The sequence below is a fragment of the Hyla sarda genome, chromosome 4 (genome assembly GCF_029499605.1).
Source record: "Hyla sarda isolate aHylSar1 chromosome 4, aHylSar1.hap1, whole genome shotgun sequence".
NCBI classification, from domain to species: domain Eukaryota; kingdom Metazoa; phylum Chordata; class Amphibia; order Anura; family Hylidae; genus Hyla; species Hyla sarda.
Window position 1 is genome coordinate 129,090,283 of NC_079192.1, and position 20,061 is coordinate 129,110,343.

General features: G+C 42.9%; 1 protein-coding gene across 1 annotated transcript in view; it reads right to left on the minus strand.

Moving 5' to 3' along the window:
* Positions 1-523: 523 nt before the first annotated feature.
* TMC3 (transmembrane channel like 3) overlaps positions 524-20,061 on the minus strand; it is a 109,962-nt gene continuing 90,424 nt past the window's right edge. The window contains exons 18-22 of the mRNA XM_056569816.1: positions 9,040-9,165; positions 6,271-6,349; positions 4,956-4,998; positions 2,118-2,382; positions 524-1,674 (exon numbers count right to left, since the gene is read on the minus strand). Coding sequence (XP_056425791.1) covers positions 825-1,674; positions 2,118-2,382; positions 4,956-4,998; positions 6,271-6,349; positions 9,040-9,165 — 1,363 coding nt within the window. The 3' untranslated portion in view covers positions 524-824. The remainder of the gene's footprint in view (positions 1,675-2,117; positions 2,383-4,955; positions 4,999-6,270; positions 6,350-9,039; positions 9,166-20,061) is intronic.

A 20,061-nucleotide genomic window follows, 5' to 3' on the forward strand; every position in this document is an offset into this window, starting at 1 on the left:
CTCTTGTAGCTTATGTATTCTTTTTTGGTTTTCTTACATTTAGCCTTTTTGTCTTTCCTTTTATACTAAGCAAAATGGAAGAATCAATGCTATGAATTAGTGCTATGAAAACAATATAGGAATTGTATGTATTGGTACGATATTCATTGTTAGCAAGACCAGAGACAGCATTGGATCTATTGTTTGTATGTAACCTGGTAACTTATATGATGTCAGAATTTTGGGATGGATGCCCATTATTTAGGTTGTAAAGGTCCTGGAACGAGCCACTCTGTGTCTTCCATGTACAGCCTTAAAGTGTGAATAAAACATTCTGAAGAATAATGTGAGTGCTAGGCAATCCTTTTTGTTTGAATATTATAACTGGCCACTGCACCATGGCCCGAGGGATTGCCCATCTGTTATCCCTTTGAGGGTGATTTCTAAGATATACATATATATATGTATATATATATATATATATATATATATATATATATATATATATATATACTGTACATATATATACTTAAAATGTTCCACATACATGTCTTGACTGATAGATCTTTTCCTATATTTTAACATGGAAAGATCTTTTAATGGTGGGAAGGCAGTGGCTGCCGGGGACCACAGAGTTGGGTCGTGGTTTAAACAGCGTGAAAGTGCTGACAGCTTCCTTAGTTTTTATATGGCACACCAATACAAAAATGAATTACCTGGTTAACTTGGTATAATGTCAAGATTATGCAGAAGGTTCCTTAGGAATAGTTTTGCATATGATGGTGTGTTTTATTATGTGGAACATTTACTGCATAGAAAGACAGATGTAAGTGACACATATAATCCTATACATTAGAGCAAATTAGTTCATTAAATGCAGAGGGATTTATGTCAGCGGTTGCTTTGGACTTCTTTTTAGTTATTTTTCCACTCGTTTTGATATATTTGTCCTTATTATGGATGACCTGGATGTACTGGTCAGTGCTGCTGTTTTGCTGGTCACTGCTAGATGCATTAGATACTGAGTCAGATTCTGTAAGGCAATGTTCAAGTTTGTGCTTTGACTTTCCTTTCCTGCGTTCCACAAAGTGTTCCTCAACATCATAGTTCCTCATATTTATTTTTTTGCGTTGATGTGGTGGCTTTTCTGAGTCAACCTGGAATCCTCCCTCCCAGGATTTATATTGCATTCGTGCTAAATCCCTGCCTGATAAAATCTGACTGTCAGTACGATCACCAATATAAAAGCGAGGATTATGTCGAAGATCTGATAGCGAACGGGGCCGGTTGGATTTGCGTATTAAATCTCTTCGGAGTTCATCCTCTTCTTCTTCACTGAGGTGTGGTGAGTAGGATCTTCTTGGAGTCTGAACAACATACCTCCTGACATTTCTTGGGTATAGCTCCACTATGTCCCCAGTTTCATCCATTCGGAAGTGTCTTGGAAGCCTAGATGTTGAACGTAGGATTTTCTTTCGAGACTCATGTTCATTAACAATAAAATACCTTGTGTGTGGACGGTGAGAAACAACATTTGGGGCACTGGATCCATGATGCTCAGGTGTTACATGTCTGATTCCTTTTCTGAACAAAGGCTCTGATAGGGCATCTTCGGTTTGCTTCTTAGACGCTACTGGATTGTAGTTCTTAGTTCTGCAGACATTGCTTGATCCTCCTAGTTTCACACTAGGTGGCCTTTGAATAAAACAGGATTAATGAATGAATGTAAACATTTGAAATCAGGGTCTATAGAAATGTATCTATGATCTATGGGAAGCTGGAACATCTTTGGACAACTGGAGCTTTAAAGGTTCTAGAAAGTTACTTTCCAGTTGCAGAAGGTTCTATTCTGTGGTGTAGATCAGTGTTTCCCAAGTGCGGTCCTTAAGTACCTCCAACAGGTCATGTTTTCAGGATTTCCTTAGTCTTTCACAGGCAATATAATTATGGTTATTGCCTCAGGCATCACCACTATTATATTACCTGTGAAAGACTAAGGACATCCTGAAAGCATGACCTGTTAGGGTACTTGAGAATAATACTTGGGAAACACTGGTATAGATGATATCTACTAGGTTATTACAGTTTTTGTTGCACATATTTACAGATTATTGCATTAAATTGTAGTATACTTATACCTGCTTGAAGTGTTCTCTGCCTGCTGCTGCTTTTTTACTTTAGACACAGAAGGACTCAGGTTTACATTGGGGATTTGGGGAACAACCACTCGGGGGGCAGATTGAGTGATAGTCTGTATTCGACTGTGTTTGCTGCCTGGGGATTCGAAGTTCACCACACTGCCATTTTTTCGCGGGGTTGAAGAGTGCACAGATGATTCTTGGCTGATTATGTCAGTGTCTTGTTCTCGTTTTTTATTTAGTCCATCCTTGTTCTGAAATCGGGCTGTGTAGACGAGACATAGTTATGTATTAATATAATAGAGGCATTGCTAAAAAAACACAATTACACTGTAAGTCATCTGTCATCTCTGCATAGTGGAAATAGTATTTTGGGGAAACAGTTGAATGTATAATATGAAATCAAACCAACTAGTACCTAGTTAGAAAAGCTAATGGTTTCATGGAAGATGGAGTTTTATGGATAATTTGGCATAAGTTTCATAAAAGTAGAACATTTTTAAGTCTATCAGTGGTTTATCATGAAACTCAATAGCCGTAAAGCAGTGTCTTGCTAAATATTGTGTTGCATGACACAATCGTTTTATAAATCTGTGCTGCATCATGCTGGGACTATTTTTAGGGTGTAGATATAACTAAAGAGAACTCAGTTCATCTGTTCTCCAGCAGTGTGCCACAGTAGACATGTTTGCTAATGCTTCCTTGCTACTTTGAAGTGTTATCCAGGAATAGAAAAACACAGCTAATTTCTTTCAAAAACTGCTCCCCATCTGTCTCCAGGTTGGGTGTGGTTTTAGAACTTGGCTCCATTTACTTTAATGGAATTGAGCTGCAGAACCGCACCCAACCTGGAGACAGACGGGGAGCGGTTTTTGAAAGAAAGTAGCTCTGTTTTTCTATTCCTGGATAACTCATTTAAAATACTTCTTGTTCATTGTCTATGGAAGTGGCAGCAATCCCTGCTATATAGCATGCACCAGTACCTGTTTACCCCTAATATCACATAATTTCCCTTCCACACTTAAAGTATAGCCAGTATTTTTTTTATTTGTTTTATTTTCTAAAACCAATATTTCCAGTTTAAATGGTAGCTCTCCATCTGCCACACTAGAAACAAATTGAGTGGTACAGCATTGGAAACTGCACCATTGAAGAAGACCATCACGTGAAATGTAAGAGGTCAATCACCAATACAGTGACCATTGTCCAGAGAGTGAAGTGTTCATTAGGTGATCATTAGTATAAAAAGCAGAGGAGATTTCCAAGAGAACAAGCAGGGAAAGTAACCTTTAGATTACATTTCAAGGAGATCATTGATCAATGTTATTAGAGCAGTTTCTGTTGAATGTGCAGAATGGAAAACAAGCAGATCTCAGGAAGAAAGCTATCCTGCTCTATAGGATCTGCTCAAACTGTTTGGATGCATATGAATAAAAGAAACTAAGGAATGGTTGTAGAATAGATGGGGTAAAAAGTGTTGTGTCTGCAACATAGGACATATAACAATATGCTTGAAGGCTGAAGAAAAGGGAGTAGAATAGAGGACAATGCTGAATACTTGTGTCCATGAATGGGCTACAGACATTGAATATGTGCAAAATACAGTACGAATTCAGAGGAGGAAGGTGACTTCATCTACCATTACAGAGCTAGAAAGGCTTAGAAGAATTTTCTAGGCAGATGGGATGGGGAGAGAATAGGTGTTAGTTAGGAGCGTTAATGGGGTACTCTAGTGGAAAACAAATTTTCTAAAACAGATCTGTAATTTATTTCTATTTAAAGTTATTTAAAAAGTTTTTAAATCTGACAGTGCCCATTTAAAGGAAAACTGTCAGCCTGTTCCAATACACTGGGTTATAGTGTGGGTAAACAGGAGTCCAACGAGGGGTCAATTACTTAAATATGTAGGTCCTGAGCTATGCCCCCCAGAAGGTCCTCTGCTAAATTTAATTTACATATTATTTGTCTGTGACTCCACATCTTATTGAAGTGGAGTCCCAGACAATGAATATGTAAATTGAGTAGGCAGAGCCCCGCCCCCTGTGTGCGAATCACTGAATTTAGCAGATAACCTTCTGGGGGACATATCTCAGGACCTACTGCACATATTTAAGTTAGTGACCACTTGTTGGACTCCTGTTCACCCACACTATAACCCAGTGTATTGGGTTTAGTGAGGGTGAACAGGCTGACAGTTCTCCTTTAAGTGTTGGCCCCAGTGCGAGTAGGGTCCCCCCCCCCAGGATGCACCCCCCCCCCCCCTATGCGCAACCAAGCCCTCTTTAAGCCTTCTTCATGCCTCATTTAAACCCCTTGGCATAAGTGGCACATTTTGCACTAAAATGGTGATTGCCACTTCTTTAAAAATATGAGCAACATTTTAGACTTGACATTGCTGGTGTCGCATAGTAAATCTCAACTTTTGTTTTTACCGTTACGAACATTACACTTTTACACTTTTATAATGATTATATTTATGTTACTTGATAATATAATATTTCTGTTAGTTAAATGGTTTTTATTTCCTCCATTTAATTAAATTTTTTTATTTTATTGAAACTGGTTATCTGTAAATTACACTGTCAGCCCTTGTCTTTCTATACCCTGCTATGACATTCTTAGCTATGTTTCAAATCGGTGTCAAATCCTTCTAAATTTATGAATTCATTAGGAAAAGTTATTGAGGAAGTTTATAAAGAAATGCAACATTTCCTTTTGCAGAGCACCTGGCATCATCAACAGCAAACCGATTGAAAGCTGCCTAAGGGAACCTGTGCTCATGATACATTGGTGTTTAGTACTTTTAGCAATATGTATATGTACATCTTTAAAACCCACCTACAGCCATTTGAAACACTTTTTTCTTGTCTTCAGTCCTTTCCTGAAAGATAAAAGGTACCGTATATACTCGAGTATAAGCCGAGTTTTTCAGCACGATTTTTCGTGCTGAAAACACCCCCCTCGGCTTATACTCGAGTGAACTCCCCCAACCGCAGTGGTCTTCAACCTGCGGACCTCCAGAGGTTTCAAAACTACAACTCCCAGCATGCCCGGGCAGCCATCGGCTGTCCGGGCTTGCTGGGAGTTGTAGTTTTGAAACCTCCGGAGGTCCGCAGGTTGAAGACCACTGCGGCCTTCGACATCATCCAGCCCCCTCTCACCCCCCTTTAGTTCTGACTACTCACCTCCGCTCAGCGCTGGTCCGGTCCTGCAGGGCTGTCCGGAGAGGAGGTGGTCCGGTGGCATAGTGGTTCCGGGCTGCTATCTTCACCGGGGAGGCCTCTTCTAAGCGCTTCGGGCCCGGCCTCAGAATAGTCACGTTGCCTTGACAACGACGCAGAGGTGCGTTCATTGCCAACGTACTTCTGCGTCATTGTCAAGGCAACGCCTCTATTCCGGGCCGGAAGCGCGGAGAAGAGGTGCCCCCAGTGAAGATAGCAGCCCGGAACCACTATGCCACCGGACCACCTCCTCTCCGGACAGCCCTGCAGGACCGGACCAGCGCCGAGCGGAGGTGAGTACTCAGAACTAAAGGGGGTGAGAGGGGGCTGGATGATGTCGAAGGCCGCAGTGGTCTTCAACCTGCGGACCTCCGGAGGTTTCAAAACTACAACTTCCAGCAAGCCCGGACAGCCGATGGCTGCCCGGGCTTGCTGGGAGTTGTAGTTTGTAGTTTTGAAACCTCTGGAGGTCCGCAGGTTGAAGACCACTGAGGGCGAATGATGAGAAGAGGATGATGAAGGGGGGAGGGGGGGTGTGGGATGATGACAAGAGGATGATGAAGGGGGGATGTGTGGGATGATAAGGGGATGATGAAGGGGGGATGTGTGGGATGATAAGGGGATGATGAAGGGGGGATGTGTGGGATGATGAAAAGGGGATGATGAAGGGGGGATGTGTGGGATGATGAAAAGGGGATGATGATGAGGATGTTAATGACGGGTCTGGATGATGACAGGGGGGATGATGTATTTCCCACCCTAGGCTTATACTCGAGTCAATAACTTTTCCTGGGATTTTGGGTTGAAATTAGGGGTCTCGGCTTATACTCGGGTCGGCTTATACTCGAGTATATACGGTAAGTTTAAAATTAGATACAGTATGTGTTATTATGGCTCAGGATAACATGCAGGCCTCAAAAGCCTCTACTTACAGTCTGGATCTGCGCTCTTAGCTGATTATTGGTGAATTTTAATGATCTTGCAATGCTCTGAAGGTAATAAATCAACATGCTGTAAAAGGAAAAAAAACTGTTCTAAAAAATGAATATAAAAGGGTTGGAAATCATGTAAGGGCAGGAAAACTGACAATAGCAGACGTTCCAAGCCACCAAGCCAAAGATATCATACCAGTGCAGGACACAAGCTAATATATTTTTTAAGGTGCATATATCAATGGAATAAATACTCTAAGCCTAGTATTCAAAAACCAATGATCATGCTATTTTCTGCCATTATTGAACGGCATTTTTTCCAATCAAGGATTTTTTATTGATTTTACTTTTTTTTGTTACAAACACCCTCACCCCAAGTATTTTAACCATTTGTGGAATATAATATAGAGAACAAAGTCAGCACTATAATGCATATAACTCCATAGTACATAAAGCAGGTCACATTACACTTCTAAAAGTCAAAGTTGAAATCAAGACACTATGCTGTAACTCTTGGGGGGGGGGGGGGGGGGGATTTATTAAAACCTGTCCAAAGGAAAAGTTGCTGAGTTGCCCATAGCAACTAATCGGATAGCTTCTTTCATTTTTTAAAAGGCCTTTGAAAAATGAAAGAAGCGATCCGATTGGTTGCTATGGGTAATTCAGCAACTTTTCCTCTGGACAGGTTTTGATAAATGTCCCCCAAGGTGTTATTCTTTACCATATAATAGTTGCATTGACTTGTAGAGGTACAGTCATAGATAAGCTTAGGGTTAAAAGGGTATGTAATCTAAAGTGTTCTTTCCAGACAATGTGAGGTGCTACCCAAAGGTGTCCACTTTAAGCAAGAGCAAAAAGAAATGTGATTGTTCACAATGCATTAATATGCATAAATTAGGATAAAAGTAATAATGCTTAATTTGCAACAGATCACAGCAGAAAGCATAAAAAATAATAACAAATGGAATTTGGGACTGATGAGATTCGGGGATGCCTACTGGTCAGCAATAGAAAAGCACCATGTTGCTCCAGTGAACTTAAAGGGGTTATCCAGGAAAAAACTTTTTTTATATATCAACTGGCTCCAGAAAGTTAAACAGTTTTGTAAATGACGTCTATTAAAAAATCTTAATCCTTTCAGTACTTATGAGCTTCTGAAGTTAAGGTTGTTCTTTTCTGTCTAAGTGCTCTCTGATGACACATGTCTCGGGAACCGCCCAGTTTAGAAGCAAATCTCCATAGCAAACCTCTTCTAAACTGGGCGGTTCCCGAGACACGTGTCATCAGAGAGCACTTAGACAGAAAAGAACAACCTTAACTTCAGAAACTCATAAGTACTGAAAGGATTAAGATTTTTTAATAGAAGTAATTTACAAATCTGTTTAACTTTCTGGAGCCAGTTGATATATATATAAAAAAGTTTTTTCCCTGGATAACCCCTTTAACCCCTTAAGGACTCAGCCCATTTTGGCCTTAAGGACTCAGACAATTAAATTTTTACGTTTTAGTTTTTTCCTCCTCGCCTTCTAAAAATCATAACTCTTCTATATTTTCATCGCCAGACTAGTATGAGGGCTTGTTTTTTGCATGACCAGTTGTCCTTTGTAATGACATAACTCATTATATTATAAAATGTATGGAGCAACCAAAAAACACTATTTTTGTGGGGAAATTAAAAAGAAAAACACAATTTTGCTAATTTTGGAAGGTTTCGTTTTCACGCTGTACAATTTACGGTAAAAATGACATGTGTTCTTTATTCTCAGGGTCAATAAGATTAAAATGATACCCATTATTACATACTTTTATATTATTGTTGTGCTTAAAAAAAATCACAAACTTTTTAACCAAATGAGTATGTTTATAATCCCTTTATTTTGATGACCTATAACTTTTTCATTTTTCCGTATAAGCGGTGGTATGAGGGCTCATTTTTTGCGGCATGATCTGTACTTTTTTTTTGATACCACATTTGCATATAAAAAACTTTTAATACATTTTTTTATAATTTTTTTAAATAAAATGTATTAAAAAAGTAGCAATTTTGGACTTTTTTTTTTTTAACGTTTTTTTAAGTTCGGACATTTACACACGCGGCGATACCAAATATGTCTATTAAATTAATTTTTTACGCTTTTTGGGGGTAAAATAGGAAAACACTGACGTTTTACTTTTTTATTGGGGGAGGGGATTTTTCACTTTTTTTTACTTTTAATTTTACATTTTTTTTTTACAATTGAATAGTCCCCATAGGGGACTATTCATAGCAATACCATGATTGCTAATACTGATCTGTTCTATGTATTTTATGGATTATTTTTACATAATGTGGATCATTATTAGAATCAATTGGAGGCATTTTTCATTTTCTTTAGAGCTGTTTTTGTGTATAGATTTGCCTCTATTTAGGCACAACGCTGCGCCTCAGGCTATTTTTTGCACCTTTTCGATTTACACCTTTTATTTTAAAAAGAACGTACAGGCCAGATGTTAAGGGTTAGTCTTGTGCAGGGGTAATTAATTTATTAACTTTGACTTTTGCAAAGGCGCAATTCTACACCAGCCCAGAACTAGCTTAGCTTTTTGGTGTATGTGAAGAGTGAAATTTCAGAAAATGTGACCTGCACAACATTTATCACATGCCCTGCAACCATGTAATAAATTTGGTGGAGTCACACAAAAAAACACTCCCAAAAAAAAAGAGCTAAAAAATTAACAAAATCACACTCAGTAAATGACCCCCCCCCCCATTGTCCAAAGATCACTTACAAGAGAAGAAGCACAGCTGGAAGCACCACTACAGGGCTGCTGACATAGCTCATGACCTTGTTGAACCAAGCTGGAAAATCTGCTTCAATGGTTTCTGAAATTATGTCATAAATCTTTTCTTGTCCACTGTTGAGACAATTGTTACAGAGCTTTTTATGCGCTATAAATTTCTACAATGTAACATAAAGCAATCTTAAGCATGAGTGCATTTTTATGTAAGAAATTATTATTTTAGTCCTTGATATATAGTTTTACTTACAATGCTAAATTGCCTTAAATATTATAATATATTGCTATATGCGGACTAGAGTTCTTGGTTTCTTGTGGGGTTGAGCTTATGTTCAAGTGACATTGTTGACTCACCAAATGAAATTTCAGGTCCCAAATACCAAGTCTTTGCCATAAACGGGTTATAATTTAAAAGAGGTCAGAATGCTTAACCTGTTCAGGACCCATGACGTATGCATACGTCTTCACAATCTGGGTCTTAAGGACCCATGACGTATGCATACGTCATGGCGTTTTCCGGTCTCTGCCGCTCGCCGGGCAGAGATCGGAACTGGATGCCTGCTGAAATCCTTCAGCAGGCATCCAGGGCAAACGCCGAGGGGGGCCATGTAGGCCCCCCATGTCGGCGATCGCCGCAAATCGCAAGGGAAATCGCCCTTGCGATCTGCGGCGATACCGGGCTGATCGGGTCTCTGGGACCCGACCGCCCGGTAATTTCGCATGATCCCGGCTGTCGCAGACAGCCAGGACCATGCTGGAGTATCGGAGCGAGGTGGCAAGCCGGCCACCTCCTCCGATCCCCTGCGATCTGTCGGTTAGTTAACCGACCAATCGCAGGAGGGGGGGCGGTTACTTCCTCCCGTCCTGCCCGGCCCCTGAAAGTCCGGAGAGGACGGGAGGAAGACCGGAGGATGCGGCGGGGGACGGGGGAGTGCTGGGGACCGGCCCCGGTACTTACCTCGTCCCTGAAGACCCGGATCCAGACGATGAAGACGGCGGCGGCGGCGACAGGTGAGTAGATCTTCAGCCGCGGTCGGGCCCTTTACAGCAATGCACGTCGCCGTAAAGCGACATGCATTGCTGTAATAGGACCCTGTAAACTACAACTCCCAGCATGCCCAGACAGCCCTTGGCGTCTGGGCATGCTGGGAGTTGCAGTTTTGCAACATCTGGAGGTACACAGTTTGGAGACCACTGTGCCCTTCCAGATGTTGCAAAACTACACATCCTCAGCTTGCCCTTACTGTCCAGGCATGCTGGGAGTTGTAGTTCTGTAACATCTGGCCCTTCAGATTCTGCAGAACTACAACTCCCAGCATGCCTGGACAGTTTTGGCATACTGGGAGTTGTAGTTTTGCAACATCTGGAAGGGCACAGATTGGGAACCACTGTATTAGTGGTCTGCAAACTGTAGTCCTCCAGATGTTGCAAAACTACAACTCCAAGCATGCTGGGAGTTGTAGTTCGGCAACATCTGGCTCTAAAGATGTTGCCGAACTACTACTCCCAGCATGCCTGAGAATGTTTGGGAGTTGTGGTTTTGCAACAGCTGGAGGCACACTGGTTGGGAAACATTGTTTCCTAACTCAGTGTTTCCCAACCCGTGTGCCTCCAGCTGTTGCAAAACCACAACTCCCAAACATTCTCAGGCATGCTGGGAGTTGTAGTTTTGCAACAGCTGGAGGTCCCCCCCCTCTGAATGTACAGGGTACATTCACATGGGCAGGGGGCTTACAGTGAGTATCGGGCTGCAAGTTTGCGATGCAGCAAATTTTGCGCGGCAGCTCAAACTCGCTGTAATCCCCCGCCCGTGTGACTGTACCCTAAAAACACTACACTACACTAACACAAAATAAAATAAAAAGTAAAAAACACTACATATGCACATACCCCTACACAGCCCCCCTCCCTCCCCAATAAAAATGAAAAACGTCTGGTACGCCACTCTTTCCAAAATGGAGCCTCCAGCTGTTGCAAAACAACAACTCCCAGTATTGCCAGACAGCCGTTGACTGTCCAGGCATGCTGGGAGTTTTACAACAGCTGGAGGCACCCTGTTTGGGAATCACTGGCGTAGAATACCCCTGTGTCCACCCCTATGCAAGTCCCTAATTCAGGCCTCAAATGCACATGGCGCTCTCACTTTGGAGCCCTGTCGTATTTCAGGGCAACAGTTTAGGGCCACATATGGGGTATCACCGTACTCGGGAGAAATTGCCTTACAAATCTTGGGGGTCTTTTTCTCCTTTCACCCCTTATGAAAAGGTGAAGTTGGGGTCTACACCAGCATGTTAGTGTAAAAAAAATAAACTTTTTACACTAACATGCTGGTGTTGCCCTATACTTTTCATTTTGACAAGAGGTAAAGGGGAAAAAAGCCCCACAAAATTTGTAACACAATTTCTCCCGACTACGGAGATACCCCATATGTGGGCACAAAGTGCTCTGGGGGCGCACAACAAGGCCCAGAAGGGAGAGTGCACCATGTACATTTGAGGTGATTTGCACAGGGGTGGCTGATTGTTACAGCGGTTTTGACAAACGCAAAAAAAAAAAAAAAAACACATGTGACCCCATTTCGGAAACTAGACCCCTCACGGAATGTAATGAGGGGTGCAGTGAGAATTTACACCCCACTGGTGTCTGACAGATCTTTGGAACAGTGGGCTGTGCAAATTAAAAATGTTGTACAGCCCACTGTTCCAAAGATTTGACAGACACCAGTGGGGGGTAAATGCTCATTTTATGCCTTGTTACGTTCCTCAAGGGGTCTAGTTTCCAAAATGGTATGCCATGTGGGGGTTATTTTGCTGTCCTGGCACCATATGGGCTTCCTAAATGCGACATGCCCCCCGAGCAAAATTTGCTCTCAAAAAGCCAAATATGACTCCTTCTCTTCTGAGCATTGTAGTTCGCCCGTAGTGCACTTCAGGTCAACTTATGGGGTACCTCCATACTCAGAAGAGATGTGGTTACAAATTTTGGGGGGTATTTTCTGCTATTAACCCTTGTAAAAATGTTAAATTTGGGGGGAAACACACATTTTAGTTATTTTTTTTATTTATTTTTTACGTATGCAAAAGTCGTGAAACCCCTGTGGGGTATTAAGGCTCACTTTATTTCTTGTTACGTTCCACAAGGGGTCTAGTTTCCAAAATGGTATGCCATGTGGTTTTTTTTTGCTGTCCTGGCACCATAGGGGCTTCCTAAATGCGACATGCCCCCGAGCAAAATTTGCTCTCAAAAAGCCAAATATGACTCCTTCTCTTCTGAGCATTGTAGTTCACCCATAGTACACCTCAGGTCAACTTATGGGATACCTCCATACTCAGAAGAGATGGGGTAACAATGTTTGGGGGGTATTTTCTGCTATTAACCCTTGCAAAAATGTGAAATTTGGGGGGAAACACACATTTTAGTGAAATTTTATTTTTATTTTTTTACATATGCAAAAGTCGTGAAACCCCTGTGGGGTATTAAGGATCACTTTATTCCTTGTTACGTACCTCAAGGGGTCTAGTTTCCAAAATGGTATGCCATGTGGGGGATTTTTGCTGTTCTGGCACCCTAGGGGCTTCCTAAATGCAACATGCCTCCCAAAAACCTTTTCAAAAAAACGTACTCTCCAAAATCCCCTTGTCGCTTCTTTGCTTCTGAGCCCTCTACTGCGCCCGCCGAACACTTTACATAGACATATGAGGTATGTGCTTACTCGAGAGAAATTGGGCTACAAATATAAGTATACATTTTCTCCTTTTTCCCCTTGTAAAAATTCAAAAATTGGGTCTACAAGAACATGCGAGTGTAAAAAATGGAGATTGTGAATTTTCTCCTTCACTTTGCTGTTATTCCTGTGAAACACCTAAAGGGTTAAAACGCGGACTGAATGTCATTTTGAATACTCTGGGGGGTGCAGTTTTTATAATGGGGTAATTTGTGGGGTATTTCTAATATGAAGAAGCTTCAAATCCACTTCAAACCTGAACTGGTCCATGAAAAATTGTGAGTTTGGAAATTTTGTGAAAAATTGGAAAATTGCTGCTGAACTTTGAAGCCCTCTGGTGACTTCCAAAAGTAAAAACACGTAAATTTTATGATGCAAACATAAAATAGACATATTGTATATGTGAATAAAAAAAAAAAATTTTGGAATATCCATTTTCCTTACAAGCAGAGAGCTTCAAAGTTAAAAAAATGCAAAATTTTCAAATTTTTCATAAAATGTTGGGATTTTTCACCAAGAAAGGATGCAAGTTACCACAAAATTTTACCACTATGTTAAAGTAGAATATGTCACGAAAAAACAATCTCGGAATCAGAATGATAACTAAAAGCATTCCAGAGTTATTAATGTTTAAAGTGACAGTGGTCAGAATTGCAAAAAATGGCCGGGTCCTGAGGTGTAAAATGGCTGGGTCCTTAAGGGGTTAATAAATAAACATAAATAGGGATACTCACCTGCCAGATCCCCTGCCATTGCTATTCCAGTGGCTTAAGGTTCTCCGCTGCTTCCAGGAAGTGGTGACGAGTGGGGACTTGGACACTGTCAGAATGGCAGTAACGGAAGATCAGACAGGTGAGTATAGCTCAATTTTTTTTAAGCATCCTGACTAGGGATGAGAGAATTGAATCTGATGAATTTGAATTTGTTACGAATTTTATGAAAAATTTGCTTTGCAACGAATACGAATATTGCCGCAATTCAATCGCAAGAATTGCTTCATTAAACTCCATTTGGTGCTGTCCAGGCTCCAGGGCATCTAAAATGGCTGATCCACATGTGAGGACATGGGGCAAGGAACTCTGGAAAGGCGGCAAGGTGGGTAGGCAGCATGCAGCCTATCAGCAACTAGCCACCCCTGTAGAATTGACAGCCCTATATAATCGGCATTTGCTGCCAGTCACTTCTGCGTTTTATTTCAGAGAGAGTGTTTCACTGCAGGGAGAGATAGAGCATTATGTGCATTGCACAGAAAAACAGCTTTACAGCAGTAATTCACCACAAGCACAAATCACTGCATAAAAGCACTGACAGAGAGAGAGAGAGAGAGAGAGAGAGAGAGAGAGAGAGAGAGAGAAAATACACTTTTGGGTGTAATACACAGTGACTCCACTGCTGCAGTGGGGTGTACAGCAACTCTAAAGCTTAAAGGGGCCAGTCAGGCAGAGTCGTAAAAGCCATTGTCACCTGCTATTAGTGCCTAATAGTACTATGCTGGGCTCTACTACACAGCGATTCTGTACTGCTGCAGTTGGTTATACAACAACTGTAAAGCTAACAGGGGCCAGTTAGGGTGAGCACGAAAACCCATAGTCACCTGATTACAGTGCCTAATACAGGTTGTGTAGCGGAGCTTATTGTCCTCTCATAAGTGTAACCTGTGCATACATAGGTGGTGTATGTTTTTTTTTCCCTGAAAAACTAATTTGGCCTAGTTACTGTGAAAGGCCAGCCAAAGCTATACCCTTGTTTCTGTAGCCTTATACAGTTTTAAGCGGAGCATATTGTCCAGCTCTCATAAGTGTAAACTGTAGGTACACCTACGTGGTGTACGTTTCTTTGTCCTGAAAAAATAATTTGGGTCTAGTTACTGTGAAAGGCCAGCCAAAGCTACACCCTTGTTTCTGTAGTCTTATACAGTTTGTAGTGGAGCGTATTGTCCAGCTCTCATAAGTGTAACTCTAGGTAAACCTACGTAGTGTACATTTTTTCAGTGAAAAACTAATTTGAGCCTAGTTACAGTGAAAGGCGGCCAAAGCTACACACTTGTTTCTGTAGCCTTATACAGTTTGTAGTGGAGCGCATAGTCCTCCTCTCATAAGTTTAAATTGTACGTACACCTACGTGGTGTAGTTTTTTTTTCCTAAAAAATCTAATTTGGGCCTAGTTACTGTGAAAGGCCAGACAAATCTGCACTCTTGTTTCTGTAGCCTTATACAGTTGTAAGCGGAGTGTATTGTCCAGCTCACATAAGTGTAAACTGTAGGTACACCTGCGTGGTGTACATTTTTTTCGTGAAAAACTAATTTGGGCCTAATTACTGTGAAAGGCCAGACAAAGCTACACACTTGTTTCTGTAGTCTAATACAGTTTTAAGCATAGTGGGGCGCATTGTCCTTCTCTCATAAGTAGAACATATATGCACTCAGCTGGTGTGTAAATATGTCAGGCAGAGAAATGTCAGGACGTTCATATAGGAGTGGCTAAGGCCCTAATTCATCAGACGTAGGCAGAGGTTGCAGCAGAGTAGGGGAATGGGGCATCAGGAGTCGCAGCGAGAGGTCCCGGGGTCAGCTAGCAGTCATGTCTCGACCAGCAACCCAGCAGCCGTGATTGATTGGTTCAATTGGTCATCCACTTCATCCCAAGTGAAATCCGACACCCCCAGTCAACAGTCGAGGGGTTCCTCAGACTCAACACTCAGTTGGCATGGCCCTCATGCTGCTGCTGCCACCTCCAGGCTCTGTCATTGTGCCACCATATGGTCTCCTCATGCTAATGCTGCCACTTCCAGGCTCTCTCATTGTACTGCCATATGGTCTCCTCATGCTAATGTTGCCATCTCCAGGCTCTCTCATTGTGCCTCCATATGGTCTCCTCATGCTGATGCTACCACCTACAGGCTCTCTCATTGTGCTGCCATGGATACTGCAAACTATAATTAAGGCTTGCTTGGATCGGGTCTAGATAAAACAGGAGCAGAGGTGAAGGCAGACTTTAGCTGTTTGAAAGCTTCTTCAGCCTCTGGAGTCCAGACCTTCGGACTAGCAGTCTTCTTGGTGAGAGAAACGATGGGGGTTACCAAGGTGGAGTAGTGAGGAATAAATTGACGATAATAATTGGCAAAGCTGAGAAAGCACTGAATAGCTTTTAAGCCAAAAGGTCTTGGCCAGTCCAGTACTGCAGACAACTTGTTAGGATCCATTTGAAGACCTTGACTGGTAACGATATACCCCAGAAATGGAAGGCTGTTTTTTTTCGAACGTACACTTCTCAAGTTTAGCATAGAGATGATTGTCTCGTAGATGCTGTAAAACTTGGCCGAGGTGGGAGCGATGAGTCTGGATATTGGGTGAGAAGATGAGAATGTCATCCAAATAGACCACAACACAAAAGTATAGGAGGTCCCAAAATATGTCATCAACGAACTCCTGGAAGACTGATGGAGCATTACAGAGTCCGAAAGGCATGAAAAGATACTCGAAATGTCCATCACGAGTATTGAACGCTGTCTTCCATTCATCTCCTTCATGTATGCGGATCAAATTATAGGCCACACAAAAGTCAAGTTTGGAAAAGATCCTCGCTCCACAAAGACGATCAAATAATTCTGAGATCAAAGGAAGTGGGTAGCGGTTCTTGGAACTAATTTTATTCAAGCTACGATGCAATGTCGCAAAGATCCATCTTTTTTCCATGTAGAAGAATCCAGCAGGGAGATGAATCCTTTCTGAAGATTTTCTTGGATGTATTAGACATGGCCTGGGTTTCGGAAACAGACAAAGGGGAAATTCTGCCCCGAGGAGGTGTGTTCCCGGGCAATAAGTCGATAGGACAATCATAGGGACGATGTGGTGGTAAAACTTCAGCTTGTTTCTCGCTGAAAAAGTCAGCAAAGTCCTGAAGAAAAGATCGCAGACTGGGCAGAGGAGTAGAAGGAGACAACAAATTGGACAGAAGGGTATGAACAAAGTGGTTAAAGCAGTAGGTTTCCCAACGAAGTACTTCTCCAGTCTTCCAATCAAGATGCAGGGCATGTAGTTGTAACCAAGGAAGGCAAGGAAGAAGAGAGGAGGTACAATGTGGAAGAACATAGAAGGACAATTTTTCCTTATGCAAAACTCCATAAGATAAGGATTCTGTGCGGAATAAGACAGTACAGTCCAAATTTTCTCCATTGACCAAAGAGTTGTACAAAGGCTTCAGAAGTCGGGGTACAGGCAGAGGATACCTATGTACTAAGGAGACATCGATACAGTTTCCCGTGGAACCAGAGTCCAAGAAGGCAAGAACGGAAATAGTCTCTTTGGAGGGAAGAGATAGCTGAACCGTCAAATTCAAGCTAGGGAGGCCTCTCCTACAAACCCTAGGTGCGAGCGTTTCCCTGTGACTGTGGATGCAGAGGACAATCTCTGAGGAAATGATCTGCACTGGCACAGTAAAGACAAAGATTCTCAGCTCGTCGGCAGGTTCTTTCCTGCAGGGTCAAGCAAGACCGATCAACCTGCATAGCCTCCACAGTGGGAGGCAACGTAGAAGGTTGCAGTGGTTGCTGGAAGATGGGTGCCAGGTGAGGAAAGCACCGAGGTCGTGCAAACTCCCATTCTTGACGTAGTTCCTCACATCGTTCAGAGAAACGAATATCAATCGAAGTCAACTGTATGAGTTCATTCAGGGTGGTTGGTAATGAACCTGGATATGACTAGAAAGTGGCGCAAAGAGCTTCATTGTTCCAGGATATCTCCGATGCCAGGGTATGAATCGGATGGCATACTCGCCCACAGAGGAGTTACCCTGAGAAAGACTCAGCAAAGCCGTCTCAGCAGAGGAAGCTCGTGCAGGTTCTTCAAAGACTCCATTGAATTCTGACAGAAAAGCCTGGAGATTAGTGATGAGTGGATCACTGTGATTCCATAGCGGGGTTACCCAGGCCAGGGCCCTTCCATTTAAGAGACTGAGGACAAAGGCCACCTTTGCTTGTTCAGTAGGGAACTGTTCCGCCATAAGTTTTATGTGCATGGAGCACTGTGTCACGAAACAAAAGCAAGACACGCCGCAAGGCAGGATGGTCTTGCTGCGGCAGGCAACACCCATGTCGCTACCCCCGAAGCGACTCGTCCACACAGGTAACTGGGCAAGACGAGGTACAGAAGGAAGAGGCACAGACGTAATCAGACATAGCAGAATTTCAGGGCAGGCGACAAAGGTGCGTAGTCCAATTACGTAGCTGAAGGGTCAAAATACATGGGCAGGGCAAACAGACAATAGGAATGCTTAATCTCAGGCTAGTGGCACTGAAGATTCGGCAGGGAAGTGTGGGTGGTGGAGGAACTTATAACTGAGGCACAGATGATTACTTAATTATTGGGCGTACTAGCCCTTTAAATTTCCGAGCTCCGGCACGTGTGCGTCCTAGGGGACGGGGACATGCGTGCCGGAGCAGAGAAGTAGAGGAGGAGGCAGAAGGAGTATGTGGTGAGTGACAGGCTGGGATTCTCATGCAGGCTCGTCCCGCGAGGAGAATCCCAGCCCCGCCTGCTGCAGCAGGAGACGTGGCCATAGCGGAGACAGGCGAGAAGCGGGGAGGTGAGCGCTCGCGGTCAGAGCGCCCGACCGGAGCGCTCACCGTAACAGCCACCAGACATGTGGAGCTGTAAGTACGGTAAGGGACATTACATGTCCTTTAAGGTCCACTGGGTGAATGTGGTTCCTCCACAACAACAACTTGGACAGGTCACGCCGCTTCCGCCTCCATGCTCTCAGGCCGTTGGTCCTGCGACAGTGTGCGGCTCCGACTCCTCATCCTCCACCATGCCCTCACACAGGGGAGGAACTGCTAAAAGTCACTCATCAAGAAATCGGATCATGGCTTACTCCATGACAACTGGAAATGGGAACCATGGTGACCGACAACTGGAAGAACATCTTGTCTGTGTTGCCTCAAGGAAGCCTGAGCCATGCGTCCAGCATGGTTCGCATGTTCAGTCTGGTTTTCAAGTGATTCCTGAAGTGTTACCCCCATCTGCAAGACATCCTAACAATGGGAAGAAAACTTTGCATGCTCTTCAGCTACTTGAACACAGCAAAGCACACCCTCCTTGAGCTTCAGCGTCAGAATGGTATCCTCCAACATAGTCTGATTTGTGATGTTCCCACACGTTGGAATTCCACCCTGCATATGTTGGACTGACCATGCGAACAGAGAAAAGCCATCACCGATTTCTTGATGATCCAAGCCGATAAGTGGACTCCCCTGTGTAACTTCAATGTTAACCAGTGGCAGCTCATATGTGACACCTGCCGTTTGCTCAGGCCCTTTGAGGAAGCCACACTATTAGTCAGTCGCCAGGATTACGGGATGAACAACGTAATTCCACTGCTTCATATCCTACAACACATGTTGGAAACGATGGCTGGTCAGTGCACTGGAGACGAGGTGCATACATCTTGAGGTCACGAGCCCTGTGGGGGGTGAACTGGAGGAGGAGGGGGAGGGGGACAGTGGAGCACAGGCAAGGTTTTGTGAAATGGGTGTTTTTTTTCTGTCATCTGACAGGAGGGGAGGAGCAGGAGCAGGCTGTGGGGCTACAGGGGGATGAGGAAGAAGAGACAGAGGACCAAGACACACCGTGGCCATGTGGTCTCCTCCTGCTGCTGGAACATTAAATGAAACTTTATCTTAATCTATTTAAAATCTTCAATTAAAAATTTCCAAAATCTCTTTATTCTTTTCAATTGTGAGGCCCTATGTGGCCGTTGCCACCTCTAGGCTGGGTCATTCTGCCACATTAAGGTCTACTCTTGCTGCCACCAATTCCAGGCTGTTTCATTCTACTACTTTATGGTTTCCTCATGCTGCTGCCACCTCCAGGCTGTGTCATTGTGTCACCATATGGTCTCCTCATGCTGTTGGCACCTTAAATTAAACTTTTACAATTTTAATCTAGTTTAAATCTTCAATAACAATTTTACAAAAAATCTTTAATATTTTCTATTCCATGGTCTCGTCAGGCTTCTGCCACCGCTAGGCTCTGTCTTTGTGCTGCCATGTGACTCCTTGTTATATTGGGTTTTGTGGTCATACAGTATTAGTTGAAAGTAAACGCTTCAGGCACCGGGGACATTAAACTTGTGAATCTAATCAAAATCCTAAATTTAAATAAATTGATGTAATCTTTTCAAAACTGATGCCCTATGGTCGTCGACATCTATATTACCTGTGGAATTATCACATGAATCAAATGAAACAGGAGGGAGCGATAACAATGAACCATATTTGAACAAAGAAACAT